General features: G+C 42.8%; 1 protein-coding gene across 1 annotated transcript in view; it reads left to right on the top strand.

Annotated features, from left to right (window-relative positions):
* The first annotated feature begins 6,425 nt into the window (after positions 1-6,425).
* LOC147623604 (26S proteasome regulatory subunit 4 homolog A) overlaps positions 6,426-14,765 on the top strand; it is a 45,240-nt gene continuing 36,900 nt past the window's right edge. The window contains exon 1 of the mRNA XM_086820174.1: positions 6,426-6,983. Coding sequence (XP_086676300.1) covers positions 6,510-6,983 — 474 coding nt within the window. The 5' untranslated portion in view covers positions 6,426-6,509. The remainder of the gene's footprint in view (positions 6,984-14,765) is intronic.

The following is a 14,765-nucleotide window of genomic DNA, read 5'->3' as shown; positions in this document are numbered from 1 at the left end:
ATGAAACATAGTATTTCAACCCACTGGATGCTATACTGAGAAGCCATCCAAACACTCATATGAATGAGCTCAAGAATGCATCGATCTTACTTGCCTTCAATTGAAAACGACTTTCTTGATTGTTTGGCAAACTGACATGCCTCACACACACATGAAGGACCTATCATCCCAAGGTACTCTAGTCACCACATCGGACGTAGGTAACTTGATCAACCACTAAAAATTCGTGTGCTTGTGCCACATCTTAATGTATGAGTTCTCGACATTGGAGAGGACCCCTATTTGTGCCAATCAAACAAAGGTTCACGGCCAAGGAGTTCCATGAAAGGTGTGCTTGAGACTCCCACATCATTTATAATTTTCCTTACTTTGAGCACAACTCCTTTGCTTAATTAAACCAACAACAACAGTTCATGCTTACAACTATCCAAACATAACAGGAAATTCTAGATCCAACCATCGTAGGCTGTCAGGTTCTTTAAACTCATCATTATTCTCATTAACATTCAGGATGATTATGTCCATAGCTACAATAGGGAAGGCATGCCCTTTGATCTCAACAAAGGGCCCTTGGATAGCGGCATCATGTATTATTATCATCGCCTCCACTAAATTTGAGGACATGATCGACATAAATTTCTAGAGGTCAATCTACTTCCTACGCCGCACCCTTTGTGTCCTCCAAACAAGAAAGAGCCACTACTATAAGGAATATCTACGAGACAGCAAGCCCTGTGGCAATAGATTTTGAGGACGGAATCTTCATCAAGTGGGGGGGATGTTAACCCCTTTTTGGGTTAACTTAGCATCTCTCCATTACATAAGAGAGATAGCACAATAAGTGTCATGAAACGGCACTCTAAATGTTGTAATTATGAGAATAGCTAGCTATGCTACAAAACTATGTAACTTGTAAGCTTCTAGTTCATCTTTCATTAAGTTTGAGGTGCCCAAGTGTGAATAAGGGCCAATTGTATAAATAACATTATTCTCATAATGCAAGACACAATCCCCCTTTCTACCAACAACTGAGTCTAATCTTATCTCCTTGCTCTCTTGTGTCTATGGTGTGTGAGAGAAAGAGTTGAGACGAGAGAGAGCTACATTCTTGATACATGTTCCTCTTATGCTTGTGTTCTTGAGTGTGAGAGTAGAGAGGAGTGAGTGTCCTTGTATGGAGAAAGGCAACCTCGTGGTGATAGCTTGAGGAGGCGGCAAGAGAGCTATCACTAGCAAAGCTTGGAGTCTACCAAGATACGAGCTTAAATACCGGCAAGTTCCCCACGACAAGTTTAGGTAAGCATTGTCCATTGCACTTGGAGAGGTCAATCTACTTCCTACGCCGCATTCTTTGTGTCCTCCAAACAAGAAAGAGCCACTACTATAAGGAATATCTACGAGAGACAGTAAGCCCTGTGGCCATAGATTTTGAGGACGGAATCTGCATCAGGTGGGGGGATGTTAACCCCTTTTTGGGTTAACTTAGCATCTCTCCATTACATAAGAGAGATAACACAATAAGTGTCATGAAATGGCACTCTAAATGTTGTACTTATGAGAATAGCTAGCTATGCTACAAAACTATGTAACTTGTAAGCTTCTAGTTCATCTTTCATTAAGTTTGAGGTGCCCAAGTGTGAATAAGGGCCAATTGTATAAATAACATTATTCTCATAATGCAAGACACAATCCCCCTTTCTACCAACTAAGTCTAATCTTATCTCCTTGCTCTCTTGTGTCTATGGTGTGTGAGAGAAAGAGTTGAGACGAGAGAGAGCTACGTTCTTGATACATGTTCCTCTTATGCTTGTGTTCTTGAGTGTGAGAGTAGAGAGGAGTGAGTGTCCTTGTATGGAGAAAGGCAACCTTGTGGTGATAGCTTGAGGAGGTGCGGCAAGAGAGTGGTGCTAGCTATCACTATAGCAAAGCTTGGAGTCTACCAAGATACGAGCTTAGATACCGGCAAGCTCCCCATTGACAAGTGTAGGACAAGTCCAATTAAAACAAGCAAAACGATATATTCAATAGAAACATTACTTTAATATAAAAGTACCCAAAAAATAAATTTGAAGCTTTTTCCAATTTTTGCAAAATCTTGCTTAATCAAACCATTAATCTCAACTCCCCCATCATTTTTCAAAATTTAGGGCATATATTAAGCATTAGAGAGTTAGTACACCCTCATATAGCATCAGATTCAAGAAACCCTAATTTTTTGGGAACCATAATTTCTAAGAAACCTTAATTTTTTGGAGCATATGATGAAAAATCTGTTCTATGTAATGATTCAACCTGCAAGCCACCAAATGAGTAGGCCAAGTTGGTAGCAAGGGGTGGTGATAAGTGTGGTGCCACATAGCATAAATGTGTGTTGTCATGTCTATGTCAAATATCTATGTGTTTGTTCAAGGGCTTTTTAAACTCCAAGTTATGTGTTGTTTTCTATTGTGTCTGTGACTTGATCCTGTGTGTACTACTCTACCCTTAGGAACCCATAAAACTAGTATAAGAAACTAGAGCCATGAGCCTAGATTTATCCTTGACACAATATGAGGTAATCCCTTGAGGGGGATATTATTGGGAATCGAGGTCTTACCTATGTGAACCCACTTATATAAGTGTGGGAGCAGGTTTGTGTGTAAAGTTATTAAGGCTGGTTCTATGTGTGAAAGGCTATTAAGCTGGAATATGTGTGTGCGTATGTGAACATTCTCTAGAAAAGGAGTAAACACACACTTATGTGGTTGTGTGTGTGAACCACCTCTTAGAGGGGGCATAAATAATATCTAGATATTTGTGTGCAATGTAACATAAGCAGTGATGTTAAGAGGAGAACCTTTGTACTTGTAAAAGGTACATGTACTTTATTGTACTTATAAAAGGTACATGTACTTCATTGAAAATTAATCAAGGAATTATCACATCGTTCTTGAGTCATGTACTTCTCACTCTCTCTCTAGCTCTCTCTATCACTATTAGATACAACACCATAGCCATGGCTGTCATCTTCAACCCTCTAGTTAGTTGGGTAGGATATTGATCAGCTATAGCTAGCTTAGATATCGACCTCTTCTTCATGTGCTCTTAATGATGTGTAGTTAAATTTAAAATTTTTGGGGAAGATTAATCTCCCCCCCATTTTGTCTCCCTTTTTTTGGTTTTGTGATTATAAACACAGTTATAAATACGATTATAAACATAGCTATAAATACAATTATAAACATAGCCATAAATTATGATTATAAATGTAGCTATAAATACGATTATAAACATAGCTATAAATACGGTTAGAAGGAAACCCAACTGCAAACTTGCTACGTTATCAACCGTGTTTGTAACTATGAAATATATTTTTTTCAATCTCTAGATCCTTTGATTAGAAACATGGCTATACCACCTATTTATTGTAGTATTTAAGTTAAAGAAAACCACACATATATGCTATTTAGAATCAAAGAATTGTATGCATCCCATGCTACGTGCATGATCCCACCAAAGGGTGGTTTTACCACTATTGAGAACTCATGAACAAGAGTCTCTACTAATGTATTCCTCTATTTTGTGCCCAACGAAAGCACTCACCTATATAGCCAAGTCCATGCCAATAATAGTGATCATGTGTCAAACTTAGTTTTCCTAGCTAATAATAGCCAATCCTCTAACCTTAATTAATTAGATGTCAGTAACCCTAACCCCTTAGGTTAATATGACCCTAGGGACTAAATCTATGTCCATGGGTTAGGGGTTAATATGAACCCTAGGGATTTGATCTATGTACATAGGTTAGGGGTTAATATGAACCCTAGGGACTAGATCTATGTCGATGGGGTAGGGATATAAACACGGTTATAAACATAGCTATAAATCGTGATTAGAATGTGACCCAACTATGAACCCATAGCTGCATTACCAACCATGTTTATAACTGTGAAACATGAATTTTTCAATCTCTAGATCCTTTGATTAGAAACGTGGCTATACCTCCTTATTTCTTATAGTGTTTAAGTTAGAGAGCACCACACAAATGTGCTATCCAGAATTAGAGAACTACTACGTGCATGATCCCACCAAAAGGGTGGTGTTAACACTACTGATAGCTATTAACAAGAGTCTTTGCCAATGTATTCGTCTATTTTGTGTCCAATGAAAGCACTCACCTATATAGGCAAGTCCATGCCAATAATAGTGATCATGTGTCAAACTTAGTTTTCCTAACTAATAATAGATAATCCTCTAACCTTACTTAATTTGGTGCAATAAACCTAACCCCTTGGGTTAATATGAATCTTAGGAACTATATCTCTATCCATAGGACTTCCACGTCCCACTAATCCCTTGGGTTAATATGAACCCTAGGGACTAGATCTTTGTCCGTAGGACTTCCACATCCCACTAACCCCTTGAGATCTTCGTCCATAGGACTTCCCACAAGCCATAGTTATCCACTAACCATGATTTTCACCTACTCTATTAGAGGTTGGTGGCTAGTTCCACACACTTGAATTCTTCTTTCGCTGTATTACAAAGAAGAATTAAGTTTGCAATGAAATTCTCAACGGTGACACAAAAAACTTGGGTTCGATTCTACCCATTAGGGCGGCAAAGAGATGAGAGGTGTAGCCAACCACCCACAAACTTGTTGCCACCAATGGAAGCAAGTCGATCTCGGCTGTGAATCGTTTTTATATAAAGGGATTAGACTAAATTCTCAGTAGTTATCACTCACCTTATGTGTACACTTAGTACTCCATTATAAAACCAAATCTAACTCCACATTAGTTTGTCCTTTAACTAATCTTGTTGAGATCTTGATGGATTTTTCCCATTATGCCAAGGTGCAACAAATCACGATCTCCAACTTTCAACAAATTATGGTTATGTAGCATTTCAACCACTCCCTCTCATCCTCTGGTTGTTAGGGTATTACCTCCCTCTCTATTTCCTTTCATTGAAATATGATTTCAATATTTCTATTAAGGTCTAACCGATAAAATCACCATATGTTTCTATTCTATATTGGGAGCATAGATAGAAATAATGCTCCATTCTCTCTCTCTCTCTCTCTCTCTCTCTCTCTCTCACACACACACACACACACACACACACACACACACATTGATTTAACCTATACCCATCTCCCTAGCTCATCCATTGTAATGCCCATAATTTTTAGTCTTTTCCCACTGCTAATATTGTTCTATTGTTCTGCCCTTACCATTCACACTACCCACCCAACCCATTAGTGCCTGCTGTGACTAATAACTGCCTCATGCACTTTCAAATACCCATCATGGATTTTAACTTCTTGCAGACATATAATATTAAATCTTTGCCTGATCCTCTATCCAGTGGTTGTGTACATTTCATGCTTTTAAACTATCTGAGAGCCCTTTAACATTCCATGATATCCTTGGGCTCATGATTTTCTAGGAATTCATTTACGTTGTTCCTCTATATGTTTTCCATGATCATTAGAGATTAGCTCATCCAACCAAGTGTGCCATGCTCATTAAAACTAGCTCTTAATCTGACTCACCAAAAAACTCTTTTGTTTTGCATATCCTATGACTCACAAGTGTTCCATAAAATTAGCTCTTAATTTGACTCACCAAAAAACTCCTTTGTTTTACATATCATAGGTTTTCTTAGTGAATATGTTGATCATTACTTATATTCTAAGTTTTATTGCTGAATGTTGATCATTACTTATGTGTTAATTACATCCATTGTTTCGATCAATATGCTCTCGGTTCTAGCTATAAAGGAAGTGTTTTCTACAATAAGCAAGTTCTTGAAATAGATGAGAGGCCACCTTTTAAGGCTATGAATCTCCACCCACACGAAATCTATTGCATTCTTGCTTTTCCAACCTTAAAATTGGGTTTCATAGCATCACAACCACTAGAGACCTGTCTCTTTTGATGTTAAGACGTTCAATATGCATACATGGGCTCTACAGATGATTCATTATAACTTTTTCCCTACATTCTTCTCTTTTATTCCCTATTGGTGCAAGACTATCCTAGCTCAAAGATACACTCTTTTTCTTCAGGGTGTAGTGGGCTTATCTTGAGCTAGAACCTCTCCCATTTTCGAACATGCCACCTTAGGCTTGGTTTTTCACGAGCATCACCATCCTCTTTTGCAACTTTAGTAAAAGAAAATTAAATATATCTATTACATATTAACCATGGACAACCAAGGCACAAGGAAAGGAGAGAAAAAAGAAATCTTGGATTTGTAAAAAATAAGAAGAAAAAATCCCATCAAGATTTGACCCTTTGTATTCCGGGGTTCTTTTCCTACGTTTTGCTTCTTAATGTCTTTTACATACCTGCTTCTTAATGTCTTTTACATACCGCGAGTTGAGGACTCGTTTCTTCTAAAAAAAAACAAAAGATAAAAGTAATTGAAAAATTCATCGTAATTTGAGTTCCTTACTTTCAAAGGAAAGACCTCACCTGGAGACGCTGAGTGAGAGAGAGAGAGAGGGAGAGTAGCGAGCAAGCATGGGGCAGACGCACTCAGGAGGGGGGTCGAAGGGGGCACCCGGGGACAGGAAGCCCGAGGACAAAAAGGAAAAGAAGTACGAGCCAGCGGCGCCGCCCACAAGGGTGGGCCGCAAGCAACGGAAGCAGAAGGGCCCCGAGGCGGCCGCCCGCCTGCCGGTGGTGACCCCGGCCACCAAGTGCAAGCTCCGGCTCCTGAAGCTTGAGCGGATCAAAGACTACCTCCTCATGGAAGAGGAGTTCGTGACCAATCAGGAGCGCCTCAAGCCCCAGGAGGACAAAAATGAAGAGGACCGCTCCAAGGTGGACAACCTCCGTGGCTCCCCCATGAGCGTGGGTAGCCTCGAAGAGATCATCGATGAGAACCATGCCATCGTCTCCTCTTCTGTTGGCCCTGAGTACTATGTCAACATCCTTTCTTTTGTGGATAAAGATCAGCTCGAGCCCGGATGTGCCATCCTTATGCATAACAAGGTACGGTGTCCTAAGATGCTCTTTTGTGAGTCTTGCCAGTGTGGCACATTTTAGTACAGTTCAGTGTCGAGTACCAGATGTGCATGTGTGCGTATACATGTGTACGTAAATAGTTGCTAAAACTTTGATTCTGTGAGTTTATCTATAGAGGCCATGTAGGACATTTTTTGAAAGCTAGGGTAGGTTTTAATGTCAACTACAGGATTGACAAGTCACGGAGTGGTGCCAAAGGTGATATTCCCACCACAAGCCATACCTACCAAATGGAGTTGCAAAACATACGAAACCACTTGGTGCCGCCAACGTGGCAGCCATATGGTGGGTCCCATTGGTGACGACTTCTTCGTTCATCTTTTCGTCAAACTTGGGGGCATGTGAGTGGTGATGAGATAACCTCCGGCCCCTACCATGATTGCTTGTGCTACTCCTCAAAGGGGTCAATCCCAAAGGCAATGTTGCTGAGACTCCTGATGGTGGTTGCACCACGGACAAGCCGTTGACCGACCTCCAACTGCAAGCCAAGTACCAACTGCCAAACTCCTGTGTGCCATTAGCCAAAGAAAGAGTGTGATCTTTTTAGGTCGAAAGCTGTCCCAAAGCCTCTTCCAAAAGTCTGAAAGGAAGCGTTGTGATAGGCCCTGAGATTGCTAATGTGCTGTTGCTACCGGTGTGCCGTCTATCTTAAGCAGTTGGATCTTGCGGCCTAGCTGCGCTGTATATGCAAAGAAGGGGGCATCTAGAGTCTCCTCCCGATTTGCAGGATCATGCCAAGTCCACTCTCTCGGGTTGCACTACAGCCGTGTGAGAGGTCGGCACTTCCAAATCCAAAGCCGCCCATAGTCTCTCCCTAACCACCTTGGCTGGTGTAGGGTCTATGTGCCATTTGTGTGCCCAAAAACCGATCACCCTCACCCTCTGCAAGGGCAGCCTTTGGAATTCTCCAAGGGAAGCTCTGATCTCTCTAGTCTGCCTTGGGAACCAATAGAAAAAGTGAGCAGACCACTGTTCTCATCTGCTTCGTGGACTGCCATGAGGATATCATGTCTGGTCTATTTTCAGTATACAAAGCTTCTCAGAAGGGACTTGGTGTGTACTTTGATGATGAGGTCATCAAAGTAATCGACAGGAAGACTCTCTCGGTTGTTGCCAATGGAGTCCATGATGGGGGGTCTCTACAAGATCACCAATTTTTCTTCCCAGATCCCTCACATTGATTCCCATATTCATCAGCTTTTCTCACCCATGTTGGCTTTGGTTTCTAAGGCAGATACTTCTTTGTGGCATTCTCGCTTTGGTCATGTACCCATTGCTGCCTTACAGAAGTTCCATCCTAAGCAGGTTGTCAGTGGACTACCTCAGCTGAGGTCTCTCTCACACATATGCTTATCCTGCATGATGGGCAAGCATCATCGAGATGCATTTCTAGAGGAGGCTACTCATCGAGCAACCTAAAGACTGGAGCTTATACATGCAGATCTTGCAGGACCTATGGAGGTTGAGTCTCTTGGCGGGGCTCGATATTTTCTTCTTCTTGTGGATGATTTCACTCGCAAAGTCTGGGTATGTCTTTTGGCTCGCAAGTCAGATGCTTTTGCTAGTTTCAGGTCTTGTATCGCGATGGTGGAAAATCAATCTGGGGGTAGAGTTTCATTCCTCCAGACTGATAATGGTGGCGAGTTTGTACCATTTGATGACTTCCTTGCTTCGAAGGGCATTCACCGACAGACATTAGTTCCTTACACTCCTCAGTAGAATGGAGTTGTGGAACGAAAGAACTGGACCGTCAAAGAGATGGCTCGTGCTTTGTTGCATCATGCAAGTCTCCCTCCTGCTTTCTGGGGTGAAGCTGTGGCTACCTCAGTTTATCTCATTAATCGCTCTCTCACAAAAGCGGTTGAGGGGATGACTCCGGAGGAGGCCTTTATAGGACACAAGCCTTCTGTATCTCATCTTCGTGTTTTTGGCTGTGTTGCTTATGTGCATGTCCTAGATAAGAAAAGGACCACACTTGCCCCGAAGTCAAAGAGGATGATCTTCACAGGCTACAGTCTGAGATCCAAAGGGTACCGCTTTTGGGATCCGGAGGTTGATGACATCATCATTTCCCGTGATGCTCGATTTGATGAGAGCTTGTTTGGTATTGATTCCTCTTCGCCTGATGCATCTTTCGACTCTCTGGATGATCCATTTCCGGCAGATACTAGTGATCTTTTACCTCTTCCACGTCTAGCTCCTCCTCCTCCCCGTGCTGCAACCCCGGTGCCAGTTGCTCCTTTACAATCACCCGTTCGCGTTGCATTAGCCTCTGCAGCTCCTAGCCCCTCTACGAGTCCTACTTTGACTCCGGGATTACCCTCACCAGTGCTTACCTCATCACCACTTCCAACAACATTGGATGAGTTCTCTATTGTAGCTGGATCTGCTTCTTCTTCACGCTTTGAGAGGGAAGGCTGGCCTACCTCGGTGGGTTCAGCAACTCTTTAGAGATTCTGGTCTCACGGATGCACAGCTCCATAACCAGATCTCTACCCCCACCCCTGGACCTCACCGTTCATCTCGGGCTTCCACATCTCACCACAGTGAATTATGCTCTCATGAGTTCTCTCTCTTCAGGAGATTGATGAGCCTGAGAGTCCAGAGGAGGCTCTTTCACAGTTGCGGTGGCAGCAAGCCATGGAAGCAGAGATTGTTGGGTTTTACGCTGTGTATGCACCCAGAGGAGTGCTAGTGATCATCAGTAGATTACTGGGGCACTTTTTACTTCAGTTAGTGGAGGTTTTTTCCCCAGTTTAGCTCAGTTTCACTTATATGCAGTTTATAAGTGTTTTGGTCCACCCGGCACATTTTATGGCCGGACATGTGAACACTTATCTTTAGGGTCACTATTATGTGGCTATTGTACTTCACTTTTGATCATCAAGCATATACTGAAGTCGTGTTCTCTCTCTCTGTTGGTTTCCACGCCTGCTTGAAGCTTCTGTAAACCCTAACCCTAACACTTCATTGCCTTCATTTGGTATCAGAGCATTGAAGGCTTGCCTTGCCCTGCCCGTACACAACCAAGTTTTTGTTGCTGCTGCCCGTACAGCACCCGTACATCACTGCCCGTACACCTGAGCGCCGCCTGCAGTATTCGTACAGCTGCTCGCCTGCAGCAGCTTCCGTACCAGTTCGTCGCTGTCAGCACCCGTACCTGTTCCGTACAGTCAGCGCCGCCCTCCGCTTCTGTTCCTGTCAGCGCACGTGTATCAGCTTCGAAAGACTGCGCCTGTCAACGCCGCTGTACCTGCTACGTACGTCCGTGCCTGTAAGCGCCAACTGTCACCTGCGCAGAGAGCCGTGCAGCATTCAGTGCTGCGTACCTTTTGCTGTACCAGTCGATTGTACTTTCTGTACATTCGACTGAAGTTTCAACACTGTACCTGCTTCGACTGTACTTGCTGTGCCCAATACGACTTCCAGACCTGCAGAGTACCTGTTTGCATTGTTCAATACAGTGCTTCGTGAGAGTACATCCACTGTACTTCAACTGTACCTGCAGTCTGCTCAGCACAGTAAACTGTACCTGCAAAGTACAACAATCATTCGCATTGAAGTCAACTTGTACCTGCTAACATCACACTGTGGTAAGCATTGCAAGTTTTGAATATTGGGCATTTTTATTCTCTGTGTGAAATTCTACAGGCACAACAGGCAGATTTTCTAGCAAAGAACTATACAGGTTTTTTGCATAGTTTGGGTGCAGTAAATTTGGGCATTTTTGGGGCATTTTGGCATTGTGTACGCCATTTGCTGCTCTACTCAGTCATTGGTGCATTGACCTGCACATTCAGAGGATTGAGAGTGCAGGCATTTTTGGGTGAACTGTATTCAGTGGAGTACAGTTATTTTCAGGGTTTCTGCTATTGGGTTTTTTGTTAAACAGGTACAACATTGTGCGTAAGCATAATGGCAAATCAACAGCAAAGTGATGTATTCACATATTTGTCTAAGGAAGACAAATTGGATGGCACGAACTACTCCTTGTGGAGTTTTATGCTGAAAAATGTGCTTGTGGCAAAAGGTCTTTGGGATTTTGTTAGTGGTGATGAACCACGTCCAGGTCCATTGGCTCCAGAGACTCCTCCCCAAGGGGGTGCTCGTGGACGAGGACAACAGGTACAGGCTCCAGGACAGCCATTGCCTGTTCAAAGAACAAATGCTCAAAAGACATGGGATGCCAGGGATGCACAAGCTTTGTCACTCATTGCATTGTCAGTACAGAGGTCCATTATACCTCATATTCGTTCAGCTGGCTCTTCACAGAATGCATGGGTGACTTTGGAGCAGATGTATGCTGCTCGTAATGAGGCTAGGATCTCATTTTTGAAAAGAGAGCTGGAAAATCAGAAAATGAATGAAGGAGATGATATGTCTAGCCACTTAAACAAGCTGCAGGATTTGAGAGAGCAACTCATCAATGTGGATGAGATTATTCCTGAGACACAGCTTGTGTCCACCATCTTGCACTCTTTGCCAAGATCTTACTTGGCTTTTCATACCTCTTTGAACCTCAGCATGAGGAATGCTGTTGAACCCCTCAAGTATCAGGAACTTGTTGCTCTCTTACTACAAGAGGAGCAAATGAGGAAGAATATGAATATGAACACAAATGCTGAACAAGCATTTACTACAGGTCAAAAGGGGAAAGGAAAAACTCGGCCAAAGAGTTCAAATCAAAATTCAGGTGATGGTGGTTCTTCACAGGATACCAAGAAAGGTGATGGACAGCCCAAGAAGAAGGGCAAATGTCATTACTATAAGAAGCCAGGTCACTACATCACTGAATGTAGGAAGAGGATTGCCAAAGAGAAGGCAAAGGAAGCTGGGATGTCTGTTAATGATGCTTCTAAAGCTCCTCAAGAGACTGCTTCTTTTGTTGAGGACAGGGATTACTGTTTTTATACATGCAGCTATGATGCCTCTTGGTCTTCACAGGCACTTAGTTTGACAGAGCATGCATGTACTTGGTATTTTGATAGTGGTGCCTCAAAGCATATCACATCTCGTAGGGATTTGTTTAGTCATGTTGGCCCTGCCCCTGTTGGCAAAACTGTTCAGTGTGAATCGGTAAATGCATATGTACAAAAGTTTTGGAAAGTGCTCTTGGAGGTGTCTCCATTTATGCATGTCACCGAGGCGGAAAGGAAGAGAAGGTTTCAATCGGGATTGCAACCCGTGTACAAAGCGGGATTACAAATGTATCCTGGTCATACCTTACACCAATTAATCGCAGCCGCCACCGCCACCGAGCAATTGGAACTCAAATTGAGTCGATCCAATAAGGCTAAACCCTCATTTCAAGGCAAAGAGAGGGCTGTCCAAAACCTGCAAAATGATGGACAGCCACCTAAAAGGGACCAAAACCAAGCCAAATCAGGTCCAAAAGCTGAAAATAAGTTTGCTAACAAGCGCCCTTATAAGCCGGCAAACTTTGGTCTTAGTGCTGAGAAGAAGGAGCAATATATGCGTGAAGGCAAATGCTTTACTTGTGGCAGCACTGAGCACATGGCAAGAGCATGCCCAAATAAGAAGAACAAAGCTGAAAATGCTAACGTACAGAAGCCTAATGTGCATATGGTTCCGGATGTGCAGGGCAACACTTCACATGATAGCAAAGATAGGGTTGTATGCAAAGCTTGGGGACAACTCAAGGATCAGCCCGCTTTGTTCATGTTTGATGATTGTGCATCTGAAAATTTCATATCCACTCAGATGGCAGCTGCTTTGGGTATTGAAGTGGAGGACATGGGTCCTCAAATTGAAGCAGGGGCTGCCTTTGTTGGTAGAGAAGTGCAGGTCATGCCTATTTTTGGCAAGTTGCGCATACACATTCAAGGCTATGTGGATCATGAGGATTTTCTTGTGGCGCCTTTGAATGGCTGTGATGTATTGCTTGGAAAGCCTTGGCATACACGTATTGATCCGTGCAAGGCTTACAAGACTAACAGGATCACCTTCATGCATAAAGGCCGAGAACATGTAATTGATGCTGGTGAAGAGGGTGATACCATTCCCCTTGTATCTCATGTACAAATTAAGAAAGTAATGAAAAAGAGTGTTTTTGCGTACTTGATTTTTGTACGAGATCCTATTGAGAAAACTAATGTACATGTAAACACTCTTTGTAATGATAGGCTGAAATTTTTGCAAGAGCACAATGATTGTTTTGCTGATGAGTTACCAAATGAGTTACCACCTGTACGACCGGAAGATCATCGCATTGATCTTGTGCCGGGTAGCTCACCACCTAATAGGCCAGCCTATCGTGTAAGTGCATCCCAAAAAGAGGAGATCATGAAGCAAGTAAATGAGCTTCTTGAGAAGGGTTTGGTTCAGCCAAGCTCTTCTCCATATTGTTCACCCGTCCTCTTGGTTCAAAAGAAGGATGGATCCTTTCGTATGTGTGTGGATTATAGAGCTTTGAATAAGCTTACCATCAAGAATCGGTTTCCGATTCCACGCATAGACGACATCCTTGACAAGTTGGATGGATCGGCATGCTTTAGCCGAATTGATCTCAAGAGTGGATATCATCAAGTGCGTGTAGTGCCTCAGGATGTACACAAAACTGCTTTCAGGACAGCATTTGGGCTTTATGAGTATCTTGTTATGCCTTTTGGTCTTACAAATGCCCCGGCTACATTCAATAGAATGATGGATCGCATATTCCGTGGATACAGGAAATTTACAGGTGTCTTCTTTGATGACATCCTAGTCTTCTCGAAGACCGAACAAGAGCATAAAGCTCATTTGGCTATTGTTTTTGAAGAGCTCCATAAGCATAAACTCTTCATAAATGCAAAGAAGAGTGAGTTTTTCTTGTCAGAGATACATTATCTTGGGCATATTGTGTCCAAAGATGGAGTGCGGATGGATCCTGCAAAGATTGATGCAATTCGGAATTGGCCCGAATTGAGTTCCGTGCATGAGATCCGCAGTTTTCTTGGATTATGCTCTTACTACCGCAGGTTCATTCGGCACTTTGCATGGATTGCTTCTCCTTTGCATGATTTGACAAAGAAGAAGGCCGTGTTCAAATGGACTAATGTAGAGAGAGATGCATTCCTCGCATTGAAAGATGCAACTACTCATGGTCCAGTGTTGATCGTTCCGGATTTGCAAAAGCCTTTTTGTGTGGAATGTGATGCATCTGGAAATTGCATAGGGGCTGTCCTTAATCAAGAGGGACATGCCGTGGCTTATGAGAGTCGTAGATTGCATGATGCAGAGCTATCTCTTGGCATTTATGAGAAAGAGCTCTTGGCTGTAATTCATGCACTTACTATATGGAAACATTACCTTCTTGGGGCTGATTTCACTGTGAAGACAGATCACCAGAGTTTGAGATATTTTCTTACTCAAACTAAATTGTCAGAGAAGCACATGAGGATGGCCAATTTCCTCTCTATGTTTCATTTTCAGATCTTGCACACCCCGGGAAAGAAGAATGTAGTGGCCGATGCATTGTCACGAAAGCCGTATGTAGCAGCTATCTCGGTTGCCTCTCATGGGGACTTGTCTACCATGCGTGATTTGTATCATACGGATGCTGATTTTGCCACTATTTGGGCTGATTTGATGGCTGGTCATGCACATGCCTCATATGTGATCAAAGAGGGTTATCTCATGAAAGATAATTGCCTATGTGTAGTGTCTGACATGAGGCAAAAGGTTTTGGATGAGTGCCATGCTCCTCCATATGCTGGTCATAGAGGCATAATGCCTACTACGCACATGATT

Source organism: Cibotium barometz, chromosome 26, assembly GCF_041138505.1.
Source record: "Cibotium barometz isolate CiBa-2024 chromosome 26, ASM4113850v1, whole genome shotgun sequence".
Taxonomy (NCBI): domain Eukaryota; kingdom Viridiplantae; phylum Streptophyta; class Polypodiopsida; order Cyatheales; family Cibotiaceae; genus Cibotium; species Cibotium barometz.
The sequence above is the reverse complement of the archived record's forward strand: the minus strand, read 5'-3'. Positions and strand labels throughout refer to the sequence as shown.